Below are 15,174 nucleotides of genomic sequence, written 5' to 3'. Positions count from 1 at the left end.
TACCATGAGCTAATGCAACAAAATGTTGTTCTTATCTGTACTGTAAAGTTCAAATTTGAATGACAATAAAAATAGGGTCAAAGTCTAAAACATTTTATTCACACCTTTTTTCTGCTCCGTTGGCAACTATTTATTCTAGAGCCGTCAATGTTGGCGAATAACAATGGCGCCCACGTCCCTCTATACGTGTTCTCATAAAGAAATGCTAAGCTTAACTGTTAACTATGGTCAACCTGCACATCAATGCAGTTTCTATGCCGCTGGACAAAGCTCAAACGAAATCTCTTTGACATGTATGACTTAAGTGTTATTTATGACAATGACAATAAAAGGAATTGAATTGAATTGATTGATGACGTTCTGTTCAGATGAAGGAGACCTGAAAGAGGGAGTGTTTCCATTGAGAAGGCATATCATCGTATTGTGGCGCATCTTTAACCACACCTCTTCACTTGACTTTGTCCTCATTATTCACTGTCATCGTAACAATGTTCTTCTTCAGCATTCATATATGTAGATAAGAGTGAGTCATTCGGTGCGGACCCTTTGAGTGACCGTCGGGAGATTTACCAAAAAGAGTGGAGGATTGTTGTGACCGCCATTTTGAGTCGCTTGATGTAAGGAGTCTTTAGTCTTGTCTTCGATGGAATAAACGACACACAATTTTTTTGTGTGTCGTTTATTACAAGTTGTCTTGCTTCCACATATGAAAGAGGCCTCAGTCAGGTATGAAAAAGTCTGGATTGCTCTGTTCACACGGACAAATGAAGTGTTTTTGGGGAATTTGGGGAAAATGTGAGAAAATTGGGGCTATGGAAAAAATAGTTGGTAGGAATGTTGTTGCCAGATTTTGTCACAGAAAATGTGGTAATTTTTGGAATGTATCCATAAGATGGAGCTAAATATTTCCATGGCAGAATGGTTAAGAAATGTGTAAAAGGGTGTAATAGGAAATAGGTGCATAACAACATATCCACACACGTACCACAATAATAATTACTAGTTGTAATTCACACCATGTGTGTTATTATTGGTGCTACCTTCAGAAAAAAGATGTCCTCTGATTCCATAACGTCTTCCAGTTCCCCGATACTGGACTTTAAGATTTGTATGTTATTGCCTATTTTGCTTATCTTTTGCTCGACCCTCTGAATCTTCTCTTCCTCTTCCTGCTTCAACTCTGACGTCAGTGTGGCCTCCTCATCACGTAGGAACTGCTGCATCTTCTCAAACTCCTCCCTCAAAACTTGGGTAATTGTCACTGATTGGCTCTGTGAACAAGAACAACATGGTTATTAACTCAGAAGACACATGAAAAATACTTTCAGTTTGATTGTTGGCTGTAATGTGTTTCTACATAACTGAATGGGATGTGTACATTATGGCTGTTTTAAAATGACTTCAAAACCCTTTATCAACACTTAATATACACACTAATCCAGTGGTTCTCAAATGGGGGTACACGTACCCCTGGGGGTACTTGAAGGTATGCCAAGGGGTACGTGAGATTTTTAAAAAATATTCTAAAAATAGCAACAATTCAAAAATCCTTCATATATTTTTTGAATAATACTTCAACAATATATGAATGTAAGTTAAAAACTGTGAAAAGAAATGCAACATTCAGTGTTGACAGGTAATTTTTTTGTGGACATGTTCAATAAATAATGATGTTAAAGTTTTCTTTTTTTGTGAAAAAATGTTTAGAATGAAGTTAATGAATCCAGATGGATCTCAATTACAATCCCTAAAGAGGGCACTTTAAGTTGATGATTACTTCTATGTGTAGAAATCTTTATTTAGAATTGAATCACTTGTTTATTTTTCAACAAATTTTTAGTTATTTTATATCATTTTTTTCCCAAATAGTTCAAGAAATAACACTACAAATGAGCAATATTTTGCACTGTTATACAATTTAATAAATCAGAAACTGTTGACATAGTGCTGTATTTTACTTCATTATCTCTTTTTTTCAACCAAAAATGCTTTGCTCTGATTAGGGGGTACTTGAATTAAAAACATGTTCACAGGGGGTACATCACTGAAAAAAGGTTGAGAACCACTGCACTAATCAATGTTTTGTATACAAGCTGCAAGTAAATATCTACATATTATACACAGCAATATACATACATACATATATATATATACACATATCTATATCTATACATATATATATATATATATATATATATATACATATATATACACATCTATATATGTACATACACGTAATATATACGTGTATATATATATATAAACATATACAGATCTATATATACACATGTGACATATACATATACACACACACACACATATATATATATATATATATATATATATATATACATACATTCACATAATTACATACATACATATATAAACATACACATATATACATATGTACACATCTACTGTATATACATACACACACATTTATGTATATATATATATATATACACACACACACATATGTACACATCTATATATACATACACACATACATACATACATATATATATATATATATATATATATATATATATATATATATATATATATATATATATATATATATATATATATATATATATATATATATATATATATATATATATATAACACATGCATACATACACATACATTATATTATACATATATAATTGTATGTATATTTGTGGCGTTGCGGCTTGTGCAGCCCATTGAGACAGTCGTGATTTAGGGCTGTATGAGTAAACTTTGATTGATTTATATCTATCTATCTATCTATCTATCTATCTATCTATGTGTATAGATATATAAATATATAGACATATATATAGACATATACACATACATATATATATACACACATACATAAACACATACACATTTATACACATACATATATACACATACATACATATGTACATATATATACACACAGTATATACACCTTCATATATACACACATACACACACATATATATATACATACACATATATATACACATACATACATATGTACATATATATACACACAGTATATACACCTTCATATATACACACATACACACACATATATATATACATACACATATATATACATATATACTAACATATATATATATGTATATATTTATATATATTTACATATTAAAAAACACACACACGCACATTCTATGTGTGGTCATATTTGCCATAACCTATGGATAAGAAGCAGGTACTTTTTTCTTACATTTTGAACCCTGCGGCTTATAAATCAGTGCAACTAATTTGTGGATTCATTTTTAATACCAGCCATACTAAAAATAATGTTTTAAAAAAACAAGCAAATACACCTGGAAAGTGTTTTATTGTATGAATCGTATGGAGTTTGCATTCATCGCTCCAAGCAACGTTCGTAAGTTTTACAATATAACTAAAAGTAGATATTCTTACTAAAGCGTTTCATGTGTGATGTCTGTAGGAGTGTTTTTGTTAATTTTTGTACGTGTTATCGTAATGTAAAGAAGCTAGCATCGTTAGCAGAAGCTAATATGCTCACACATTTACAAGTGTCTGTGTTAGTATTATTAACTTACAACAGCATTATTTTTGTATTGTTTCACTTTCACAAAAGTCCTCAGTAAGTTCACCAAAACGTCACGGTGGAGTTATTGAGTCTGTTTAGCTGATTAGAGAGCTAGCCTGCGCAGTTAGTGGGTTCATGACCGTGACTTCTGTTTTGTTTGATCAGCCGTTTTACTGCTGTGTTACAGACGAACAGTATTGCACTGTTACCGTATTTGACTACTGTACTTCTACTTGTATTGATACTTCTACCATAACTTCTGTGACTTATTGTTCAACTTAATTGTCTTGTAATTAATGTACATCAGAGCTATTCAATTTTTTGTATTTTCGCGTATTTAGTGTATTATATTCTGCAACTAGTGTTTGGATCCCACTGTACGCAATATCTGAAGAGCATGGAAAAAAGCATTTCACTGTGGTTTAGTCTGCATGTGACAAATAAACTTGAACCTTGAACAAATAAGGTATTTAAATAAACATTTACATCCGGCTTATAGTCCTGTGTGGCTAATATACGGGAAAAAAAATGTTTCTTCTAAAATTAAGTGGGTATGACTTATATCTCGGTGTGCTCCATAGTCTGGAAAATATGTACATGTATTTTACAATGTAATATGTACAATGTTTAATGTATTTTGGGCGCATTTATTTCATTGCCCATGGTAGCGCACTTCCTACTTCCGGCAACAAACGAGCGTGTTTTTTTAAACTATCATACATTGCTGGCTACCTATAACAAGCTGATTATTACAATTTAGAATACAAAAAATGTGTGTTCTTAGCTCTCGTAAGGATTGCGAACAATTCTCCAAAAATGTGCAATTCCCCTTAAATCAAAGTTGAATTACGTAAGCTAATGATCACCTGTGATTAATACTTAGTAATCCAAATTCTAAAATGTGATTAACTAAAATGAAGTTTTTAACAGCCTTAGTATATTTTTGAATACTGTGTGTGGCTAATATCAGGTCACAACTTGCTGTTTTAAGTATATTGGACCAAAATGTTTCTTTTTCTCATGTTTATTTTCACACATTTGTGTATGTTGTTGTTGTGTCGGATTATAATCATGATCAAAACAAAATCATTCAATAATATTGAAAATGTTCATTACTAATAGTATTCTATCTGTATTAATTTGGTATGAAATGGACACCAAAATGCAGAGTAACACCCAACAATCCGATCCAGTTGTATTTTCCCACATTTTGCTTGAACTTGATTGTTCATGTCATTGCTGAAGATGTACCATGATGTGAGTTGCCGTGTCCTCCAACTTTCCTTTCTCCGTGGTTAGGTTCTTCAGTGTCTCCCGGGCCCCTCTGAGGGTCGCTCCCATCTGCCTCTACAAGCAGAGGATTGTTACTTTCCTTCCTGTCTTGGACAAAACAGCTAACAAGCACCACAATTTAGTCATTTCCCATTTAGGCTAGGTTGTGTTCCAAACCAGTGACCACGGCAGAACTAAAAGACCCCCCCTTGGTCTACAGAGAGTCTGGACTGGCAATAACACAAACTGCAACTTTAATTACGAATGTTTCTACATTTAGTTTTAGCTACTTTAATTTCCGGATAATAAGCCGCTACTTATTCAATTACTTTGAACCCTGCGATGAAATTGCCGGACGGGTCACGGTGGACCAAACACATTCACAATATTGTTCAGCCATTTAGTGTGTAATGCACTCACCCTCACCATGGAGAAGAAATGCACGCTGCACACAACGGCGTTCGACTGGAAAGCCGCATCCACCAAAGCATCGAATAAGCACGTAACGCTGCTCTTTCACGGAAAACCAGGTTGAGAAAACGCTAGATGAAGCAACTACGAACCAGAAGAAGACGACGTCAGCAACCTGAGCTCGCAGGAGGAAGAGGACGAAGCTCTCCGGTTCAGGACTGTTTGGTTCAAGTTGTGAATAAACGTAGCAAAAGTCTGAGTAAAATGGTTCATGTTTCAATGTGTACACCTGCCGCTCATAGGTAGCATATGAACAAAATCCAATATGTCTACAAACATGTTCTGTTACGACCAAACGGATTATTTTGCCATCAAGTTTGACGCAGATCTGATTTATTTTGCCAGTCTACACGCTCCCAAGTGCTTCAAATCTGATTTTTTTTTGGCATCAGATTCAGGCCACATCAGGAGGTCGCCCTGAATCCAAACTTTTCAAATGTGACTTCACTCTAAACGACCCACGTGCAACCCAGAAGTGGATATTTTGGTGAGCAAATTCTATTTAAGACGAAATAATTTTTGGTGCATCACTTGAAAATATTGCGCAGATAATAAACTTTATGTAATCTATGAATATGTATGTAGATTAAGAAGGAATTGTGAGGATTGAAGGACCGGAACTGACGCTGTGGCGAATTTGTTTGCATGTGAGATGAAAAATAAAGCTTGTGTAGATCTACGCTGATGTACGTGTCACCTCTAATAGCCATTAAAAAATTAGAACCCTTCCAAATATATGACACTATACATAAATTCATACTTTATATTTACTTTCACGTAATAAAATGTGGCCAGATTGCAGCCACATTTGGGCCTTTGCACATTTACACTGGAGTCTGATAAAAATGACATTTTAAAGTCAGCTGGAATAAATCACATTTCAATGTGGCCTCAATGTCACTTGCATGCACACTTCTATTAAGTGAAAACAAAGGAAGTTGACCGGGAGGAAGATGTTGCCAGTCAACTATCACCATTCCATCTGAAAACCGGTCCTTGTTTTGTGCTAATTAGCAATGATTTGGGATGTCATTCAAGATGGTGCCGGTCATACATTCCTATGTTTTTTCTTTATTTATTGTTGTCTTTTCGCTTTCACCTTTTGGAATGTCATAACACCTGCTGACAACACTCAAGAGTGGGTGCGACTTATAATAAGGTACGCTCTATAGTCAGGGTGGGTGTGACTTATAATAAGGTACGCTCTATGGTCAGGATGGGTGTGACTTATAATAAGGTACGCTCTATAGTCAGGGTGGGTGCGACTTATAATAAGGTATGCTGTATAGTCAGTGTTGAGTATTAAACTCTTTTGACTGTTTTTTTCAGATACTGACCACGTTGGGGTTCCGGTCAGAGAACACACGGTCATCATTTGGACTCTTCCAACTTTAATGGTGCATATTGGTTTTGGTTAGGTTCGGTTAGTATCTGTAAACCACAAGCAAACACCCATTAATATTTATGTCATTTAAATAAACAAAATGTATATTATGCCTATAGACATGCTCTAAGTACTAGAGACATAATATATTACATTTTCACAAGGGCATGTGAGCTAGTCACATTAGCAGCAGCAATGTCATCCTTAACAGGGAGATGTTAGCTTGTAGCATTCTGACAACACAGCACCAATAAAATTAATAAAAACCACTAAACGTTACCCAAACACAGTGATGTCTATTAACAAACTAAATGAATCTTATATAATCATCAACATACTCACACCTCAAAGACTAGAATTACCACATATTCACACATGTCAAAAGGGAAGCGGAAGTGACACCTACAGGAAGGAAGTGGAAATGCTTCAAAATAAAGTATCTGAAAACGTAGATAAACATGGAGAACTCTTAACAGCCGCCCTCGCATTTGTACAACAAATGTGTAACTACAGGAATTCTTCAAGTCTTTTTACTGTCATCCTCCAAACTTGGAAGTGGGATCAAGCGAGCTACCGGTCTGGTGTAGACTTTACTCTTGACCATTACCTTAGCAGCCCTGACCTGTCCATGTTGACTCGGACTGGTCTTAACCACTCTGCCGATGGGCCACTGTGCTCTTGGAAGTGAAGGGTCCACTATCAGAACTACAGTGTTGATGGTTACATTTTCGGAAGACCTCTGCCATTTTGACCTGGTCTGCAAAGTGGGTAGATAGCTGCATATGAAGTGGATCCAAAACGGAAATAGTGTTTGACTATGGGGCGATCTTCGCAGCCCGATGACAGCTGGGACGTAAACTACTTGCAGCAGTGCAGAATCTCGCCACCCCATGAGAAGGATGTTTGGGGTGATTGGGTCCAGATCAGAAACATCAGATGATACGTATACTAGTGGTTTTGAGTTCAGAATCACCTCCACTTCTACCAGAGTTGTGTGCAAAACATCTGTGACTGACTGTCCTCCGAGTGCGACTTGGAGACTGGCCTTGATAGATCTAATTTCCCGTTCCCATGCTCCACCAAAATGAGAGGCATTTGGAGGGTTAAATTTGAAGTCAATCTGATATTCTGTCAGTTGCTCTCTTAGCTGTGGTTCCATCTCTGCAAACACTGTCCCGAGTTCTCTTTCGGCTCCTCAGAAGTTGGTCCCACAATCTGACAGTACCTCTGTTGGTCTTCCCCTCCTGTCAATGAACAGACGTAGAGTGAGAAGGAATGTATCGGCTTCCGTGGAGTTGAGGAACTCGATGTGAACTGCTTGAGTTGTAGGACACTGAAAAATTACACCCCACCGCTTTTCTGATCTTCTGCCCACTTTGACCAGATAAGGTCCAAAACAATCCACACCTGTTAAATGGAATGGTGGACAGAGAAGTGTGAGGCGTTATGGTGGAAGATCTGCCATCTTTGTGACTGTTGGTTGAGCTCGCCAGCGACAAGATGGGCAGTTGTGCTGATGGTGCCTGACTGCTTGTCGTCCTTGCAAAATCCAGTAATGTCTTTGAAGTTTTGCATACACTCCCTCTGTACCTGGTTGCAGAAGCAAATCAACCATGTCCTTGAAGTGTTTAGTTATCTGGTGTCTTGGGTCCAGCACAATAGGATGGATCTCTTCTAGGTACGGGTTCCGGAGTTGTCACAGACTACCCTCAACTCGATCTAACCCTGCAGTTGAGTCCCACTGAGGGTTAGAGGCACGCCATACGGCTCTTAGCTGACACTGCGTTCGTTCTGTGTTTTGAGAGACATGATGTCTGCGGGAAAGGTTTGAACCTGATATCTTGAAGCTGATTATCTGACTCTGTGTCGACCCTCCTGGTGCTTCCTGTCCCGCCTGCTAAGTGACTTTCACTAATTCTTTCCAGGTATTGAATAGAGAAGCATCCGGAATATTATTGTCGCTTTGCACTACTGCAAGACCACAGAAGGTGATGCTCTTTAGTTCGAACTAAGTCAAGATTGAATCTTTCTCCGGTCTTTTTGGCCAGTATTCTGCACTTTGCCTGAGCAAATTCCAGAAGTGGTTTCCCCCTGGTGATGTCATCAGCAGAATTATTGTGAGTGTCCACATACCGCCAGGATTGTCTATCAGTCAACTACTGTAGCTCTGAGACATGCATTCCAAAAAAAGACCTTGAAGTGATAGGAGGGCGACTGGACCCCCTCCAGAACCGTGGTGGAATCCGACACACAGGGTCGTCCTTTGAAGAGGGAGGGTCATCTCTGTCTTCAAAACCTTGGCAAGATGAGCTCCAACCAATGCTGCACAGAGTTCCAAGCGAGGCATGACTTGATGCCTTTTCGAAGCTACCTTTGATCTTGCCATAACAAACAAGGTGAGAATGACATCTTTAGTCCGACATAAGCAACTGCTCTACATGCTCGTTCAGAGGCATCACAAGAGATGTGCAGATCATACTCGAGACCAGTGGTTGGGATTGGTGTGTAGCAGCGTGGTATAGATAATTTATCTAAATGTTGGAGCTCACTCTCCCATCGCTTCCCGGCCTCCTCCTGCAGGGCTCGCGGTAAGTCGGAGTCATCCCAGCTTCTCTGCTTGGACCATAACTGCTAGATGAGAACCTTGGTGCGAGTCGTATACGTTACTATAAAGCCCAGGGGGTCATACTAACTGGCTAGCACCTGATATGCAGTCCTCATGGTCAATATGGTATGTTCAATGTTTCTACGTTGATAGCCAAGGGTGTCAGTAGCACAGTTCCATCTCAGGCCTAAAGCAGGTTCTTGTGGCTCAACTTGGTTCTGGCTTAGCACCTGCTCCGTGGTTGTCGATCTTCCATCAGTAGGGACTTGGCTTAACACCTCTGGTTGGTTACTTGCCCATTTTCGGAGGTCAAATCCGTCTTTTGCTATCAGTTTGCGCAACTGAGTCATCTACTGTGCAGCCTCAGATATGTCGGTGAAACTCCTTTGGCAATTATCCACAAGAAACTTTGCTCCACTGATTTTAGAAGTCCTGGATGGCTGTGTTGGTCCCTCCAAGCGTGTTACTGCACAGCAAATATTCCACAGCACGGGCTGCATGTCGTTCCGAAAGGAAGCACTTGCCATTCATAAACGTCTGGTGGGTCTTTGCTGCGCAAATCTCTCCAGATAAAACAAAGGAGTGGTCTATCTTCAGGGAGAAGACGGTTCTGATGAAACATTGCTCAGATATCTCCACTCACAGCCACCCAGTGCTGTCTGAACCTAAGAACAACACCTAGCAAGGATGGTCCCAGGGTAGGCCCAGGGAGGAATTGGTTGTTCACAGACACTCCCCGATGTCGAGACGAGCAGTTGAAGACAAGTCTTGCCTTCTCATTGTGGAACACGAGATGATAGGGTAAATACCTTGCTTCATTGGACTGTTTCATCTCTTCATGCGAGAGCTTCTTGACATACCCTGCTTGAATAAGCTTAGTGATCTCAGCAGAAAATGAAGTGACGTTCTCTGGATTTTTCTTAAGTTTTTCTCTGTGCCTCTCAAGTGAGCCATAACGGTGGATATGGAACTGTTGAGTTTAGTCATATCTTTCTTTCTTAGAAGGGGTGTTGCATAACGCTAGACACCCTCTAGGTCGACTCGCTGAGTTCTTGTCTCCAATAGGGTGATTGCTTCCGGATCTTCATGAGAGCGAACAACCATCTTTTCGTTCCTGAAGGGCAAAACATGAAGTTGCCACAACTATTCCACATTACAAAACAAAATGTCATTGGTAGTGGCAAGTGAGGTAAAGAAACATAATTGTTTTGAGCTCTGTCTTTGTGTTCTTTCCTCCGCCCCTTGTAGAGTCCATCCAAGTGCTGTGTGGATGGCTATGGGTCCTCCATTATTTCCCCTCCGGACTGGCTTTGTGGCAGTGATCAGGTGCACATTGTCTGATCCAATTAACACTAGGGGGCGTACATTGGAGAATGGTTGCAAGGAAATCCCAGGTAGGTGTGTACTTCCTCTGAAGTCTCTGAACTGGGTAGGTCTGCTCCATCAGATCCAGACCTTGTGCGGTAAACGCACCTTGCACTTGGCACTGTTTCCCTGGGAAAAACTCAAAGTCAACTGTTAAACCCATGAGGTGGGTAAGGCCTGTGCGCACGGTGCGCAGGGCAAGAATTTCATGTTGGCCGTGCAGGTTTAGATGTTGTGCTGCGTCAGGTAAAATCACAGTTTGTTGAGCCCCATCATCTAAAACAGCAAATGTCTCCATTGATTTTGAATTATGGTGCAGCAGTACAGGAACAACTTTCAGGAGCACTCTACTTGAGGTGATGCTGGGAGTCAAATAGACACGACTCTCTGTGGGAGTCATCTGGGTGTCTTCAGTATACCGATGAGCTACATCGTGGAGAACTTGGAGGTGGATACCATTGCAGTCTCTGCAGGGCCTCTTGAGAGTCCATGTGTCAGGTGCATGAGCACATGCACATCTCCAGCATTGTCCTTCTACTATCCATTTATCCAGGTGCGCCGCAGAATGTTTTCTGATCTGTTGACACAGAGTAATATAATGTGCCTTGTTATTGCAGAAGAGACAATGCATTTTGTTAGCTTTGTTGGTCTCAGCAAGAGCGTGCTTAGTGGAGACACCCTGTCGTGTTGGCGCTGCTCCAAGATATACAGCTGTAGCTTGACTTTTGACCCTGAAGGGACATTTTTCTGTTGCGCTCCCCAAGGGCTTCTCCTGTTGATAGTGTTGCACCAATCTGCTGGAAAGGCGCTGCTGTTGTGCTTTACCTTGAAGTCATCCATTTAAGTCCTGCAGGTTGTAGGGGTTCAGCCATTTAATTTGCCTTGTAACTGTAGATGCTCGACAAACCCATCTCTGTGGTACTTTGGCAGCTTGCTAAGTAGGCGATCAACATGTGAGCAGCAGTTCAGTTCCATGCCTTGTGGTCCCTCGAAGGAGAGCAGCATGCTTACTAAGAGATGGACATGCAAAGCAAAGTTGTGAAAGGTGCGGGCATCAGTCGGCTTGATGTCTGGGGAGCACATTCAGGGGGTTGTAAGAAGCAACTGCAGGTGTACAGGTTGCTGTAGTGAGGTGATGATGGGCTGGTTGGATGCATTCTCCGGACTTGCCACAGTGCTGAGGAAGGCCCTTGAGTTGTAGTAGTAATGTGTCCTGACTAGGGAGTTGTTCCTGATGAACAGCAGGCAACACCATTCTATATGAAGCAACAGAGGAGGAAGAGCTTGGGCATTGTGGTGAGAATATTTGTGTTAATGTTAGTGGGGAAGCAGCTCTTTCACGTGAAGCTGCGGGAATGATGTCCACTTTGTTAATTTTGTTCCCTGACACTGAATGCGTGCTTGCGGTTATACATCCCAAGTGGAGGCTTTACAAAGTGCAGCTGCTTTGTTACTGGTTCAGGTGAGGCAGTATGTGAAATGCAAATTGCAGCAGAACTGTTGCTCACTGAAGGAGGTTGAGCTGGTGAAGGCTCTGTGTCCGTATGGTCATTTCCATCCATTTCTTCTTTTATGAGGAAGGAAGATATGTGTTCCATCAGCTGTTCCCGTCACCATTGTCTGCTCTCATATTGCCGGAGTTTAGCAGTAAGTCAGGTAAATGGCATTTAACAGCTTATTTTCAGGTATCTCTGAGGATTTGTGTTGTGAACTTTCTCTTAAAATAAAGTTCCTGTATTTTGCTTCGTCACCACGGTTACCTACTCAGTGGTTAGAGTGTCCGCCCTGAGATGAGTAGGTTGTGAGTTCAAACCCACTGCCGAGTTATACCAAAGACTATAAAAATGGGACCCATTACCTTCCTGCTTGGCACTCAGCATCAAGGGTTGAAATGAGGGATTAAATCAGCAAAAATTATTCCGAGTGCGGCCAACGCTGCTGCTCACTGCTCCCCTTACCTCCCAGGGGGTGATCAAGGGTGATAGGTTATATGTAGAGAGTCATTTCGCCACACCTAGTGCCTGACAATCATTGCTACTTTAACTTTTCCGTTAGTATGTGACTCGTTTTTATCTCATAAACTCAACACAACAGACGCCTTCTTGACATTGCTTACTCTAAAAGGTACAGAAGAAACTCGACAAATTTACAAATATAAAAAAACCCAACATTATATATATATATATATATATATATACACACACACACACACACACACACACACACACACACACATACATACATACATATATATATATATATATATATTTATATACATACACACATACCGTATTTCCTTGAATAGCCGCCGGGCATGTAATATGCGCTTGCCTTGAATTACTGCCGGGTAAAACTAGCTCACCAAATTAATAAGCACATGCTTACTTTTACCGTCGGGTCAAATTCGTGACGTCACAAGCGACGCTTCCCCTACCATTATTTTCAAAATGGCGGAGGAGTTTTTTTTTTGCCTTCACTGTGTGTAAACCAGGGGTCTTGTTCCACAGCCATACAGATCACACTAACGGTTGTGATATAAAACAATTTTAACACTGTTACTAATATGCGCCACACTCTGTGAACCCTAACCAAATAAGAATAACAAAACACATTTCTGGAGAGTATTGGCTCTGTGGCACATTATAAACGCAGTATAGGGATTACCATAATGCCGTGCATCCGTGACTCTTGGATATATTATACACGCGCCCCCCCCCCTCCGTGCGTTGGATGAGGTGGGCAGGGTTGGGGGCGCGTATATAATATATCCAAGAGTCACGGATGTACGGCATTATGGGTAATCCCTATGCTGCATTTATAATGTGCAACAGAGCCAATGCTCTCCAGAAATGTGTTTGGTGTGGGTTCACAGAGTGTGGCGCATATTAGTAAGAGTTTTAAAGTTGTTTATAACACAACCATCAGTGTAAAAGGTATGGCTGTTGACCAAGTATGCATTGCAATCTCGTATGAGAAGCAACGAAATGCATGCGTCCGGCAGGCACGCAGACAGCATGGTGTACAGCATGGTGTAAAAGTGGGCGCGATGACATGTTGTAGAGCAGTGGTCCCCAACCATCGGGCCGCGGACGCAGAATTATTTTGTATTATTATCTTTTTTTTTTCACAATCTATTTTTTACTGCATGCCATTAGTAAGCGCAGGGGTGAGGTGAGAAAAAGTTTTAAAATTATTAGCGCCTGCTTACTTTTACCGCATGCTTTGAATAAGCGCAGGAGTGAGAATAGTTTTAAAATAATTAGCACCCAGGCGGCTATTCAAGGAAATACGGTGTGTATGTATATATATATATATATATATATATATATATATATACAGAAAAAAACTTGTTTACTGTTTTTATCTACCTTTAAATCATGTTTTAATCACTGTTTAATAATATAGGGATTATATTTATCTCTTATGTCATTTTACCATTACTTGTACTCAACCTACTGTCCTATGTGCGACTGTACATTTACTGCCTTAGCACACGCCAACTGTAGTTCAGCTTTGACCAATGATTCTGGTAGCACGTTACAAGTCTAATATGACGTCTATTTTCATGAACGACAAATCTAATGCGTTACTTTTTTCAAACCAGTAGTCAGATTGAAGTTAATTCAACCCAAGTCACTGTGCGTTATTTTTATTTTTTCCCCCTCGTACAAAGTTTTATATCCTCTTGCCGTCTTGGAAAATGACGTCACGTAAGCGACAAGTCACGTTTTAGCATGAGGATGACACACGTGTGCGACACCGAGGTAATCAACAATGGAGGGCGGAGAAAGAAGCCCCTTTTCAAGTTGGAAATACAGTCATTATTTGGAGTTAACATGGACAGTATGTTGTCGAGGAAATGCTGTCCTTAAGCAAAGTTGACTCGCTCTCGTTTCGTGCAGAAATAAACAAGATCCTCGCTACGATCAAGGCAGACTTGCCTCACAGAACATCCTTTTCGTCTTACCTGGAGATTGAGTATGCACAGATGGAGAGCAACCTGAAAGCAGCACTGAAAGAGGAATAGACTTTCTGACAAGAGGTTTGAGAGGCTTTTGTCAATGAGGTATAACCACTGGTTTACTCGCCCCACGCCACTGTTTGACTCATAACTTGATTATAACAATAGAACAATTAGAGTTAACATGTGGTGTTAAACGCTGTTTTGTAAATGCACGCCTAGCTGCTCTGATGTTGTGAACAACAGGTTCAGTGTTCATAAGAGAAGCGAAACATAATTTAATAGTTACTTTTATATTTGTAGGTTTTTCCATTGCAGTATTAACAGTCAGGTAAAAAAGACAGTATTTATTTTATTTTATTTGATAAAAAAAACAAAAACATTTATGTCAACTGCTGTAAAGAAAAACTGCTAATTCTTTTATATACAGATAAAACAAGGATTTATGTCCAGTAAAGAAAGACAGTCATTATTATTATTTCTTTTAATATGTAAAACAAGTATTAATGTTAAGTGCAGTTGTTGATGTTAAATGAAGTGATTATTGGCAAAACTGCTTG

General features: G+C 39.6%; 1 protein-coding gene across 3 annotated transcripts in view; it reads right to left on the bottom strand.

Moving 5' to 3' along the window:
• The window catches only part of LOC133542308 (E3 ubiquitin-protein ligase TRIM35-like), a 52,723-nt gene that overhangs the window by 22,704 nt on the left and 14,845 nt on the right, over positions 1 to 15,174 (bottom strand). For 2 of the 3 annotated variants that reach the window (XM_061886313.1, XM_061886311.1), the window contains exons 2-3: positions 4,808 to 4,903; positions 1,041 to 1,271 (exon numbers count right to left, since the gene is read on the bottom strand). In XM_061886313.1, the coding sequence (XP_061742297.1) occupies positions 1,041 to 1,271; positions 4,808 to 4,903 (327 nt within the window). The remainder of the gene's footprint in view (positions 1 to 1,040; positions 1,272 to 4,807; positions 4,904 to 15,174) is intronic. The other variant, XM_061886312.1, reaches the window with a different exon arrangement.

The sequence above is a fragment of the Nerophis ophidion genome, linkage group LG24 (assembly GCF_033978795.1).
Source record: "Nerophis ophidion isolate RoL-2023_Sa linkage group LG24, RoL_Noph_v1.0, whole genome shotgun sequence".
Lineage (NCBI taxonomy): Eukaryota > Metazoa > Chordata > Actinopteri > Syngnathiformes > Syngnathidae > Nerophis > Nerophis ophidion.
Note: the sequence above shows the minus strand (reverse complement) of the source record. Positions and strands in the feature narration are given on the sequence as shown.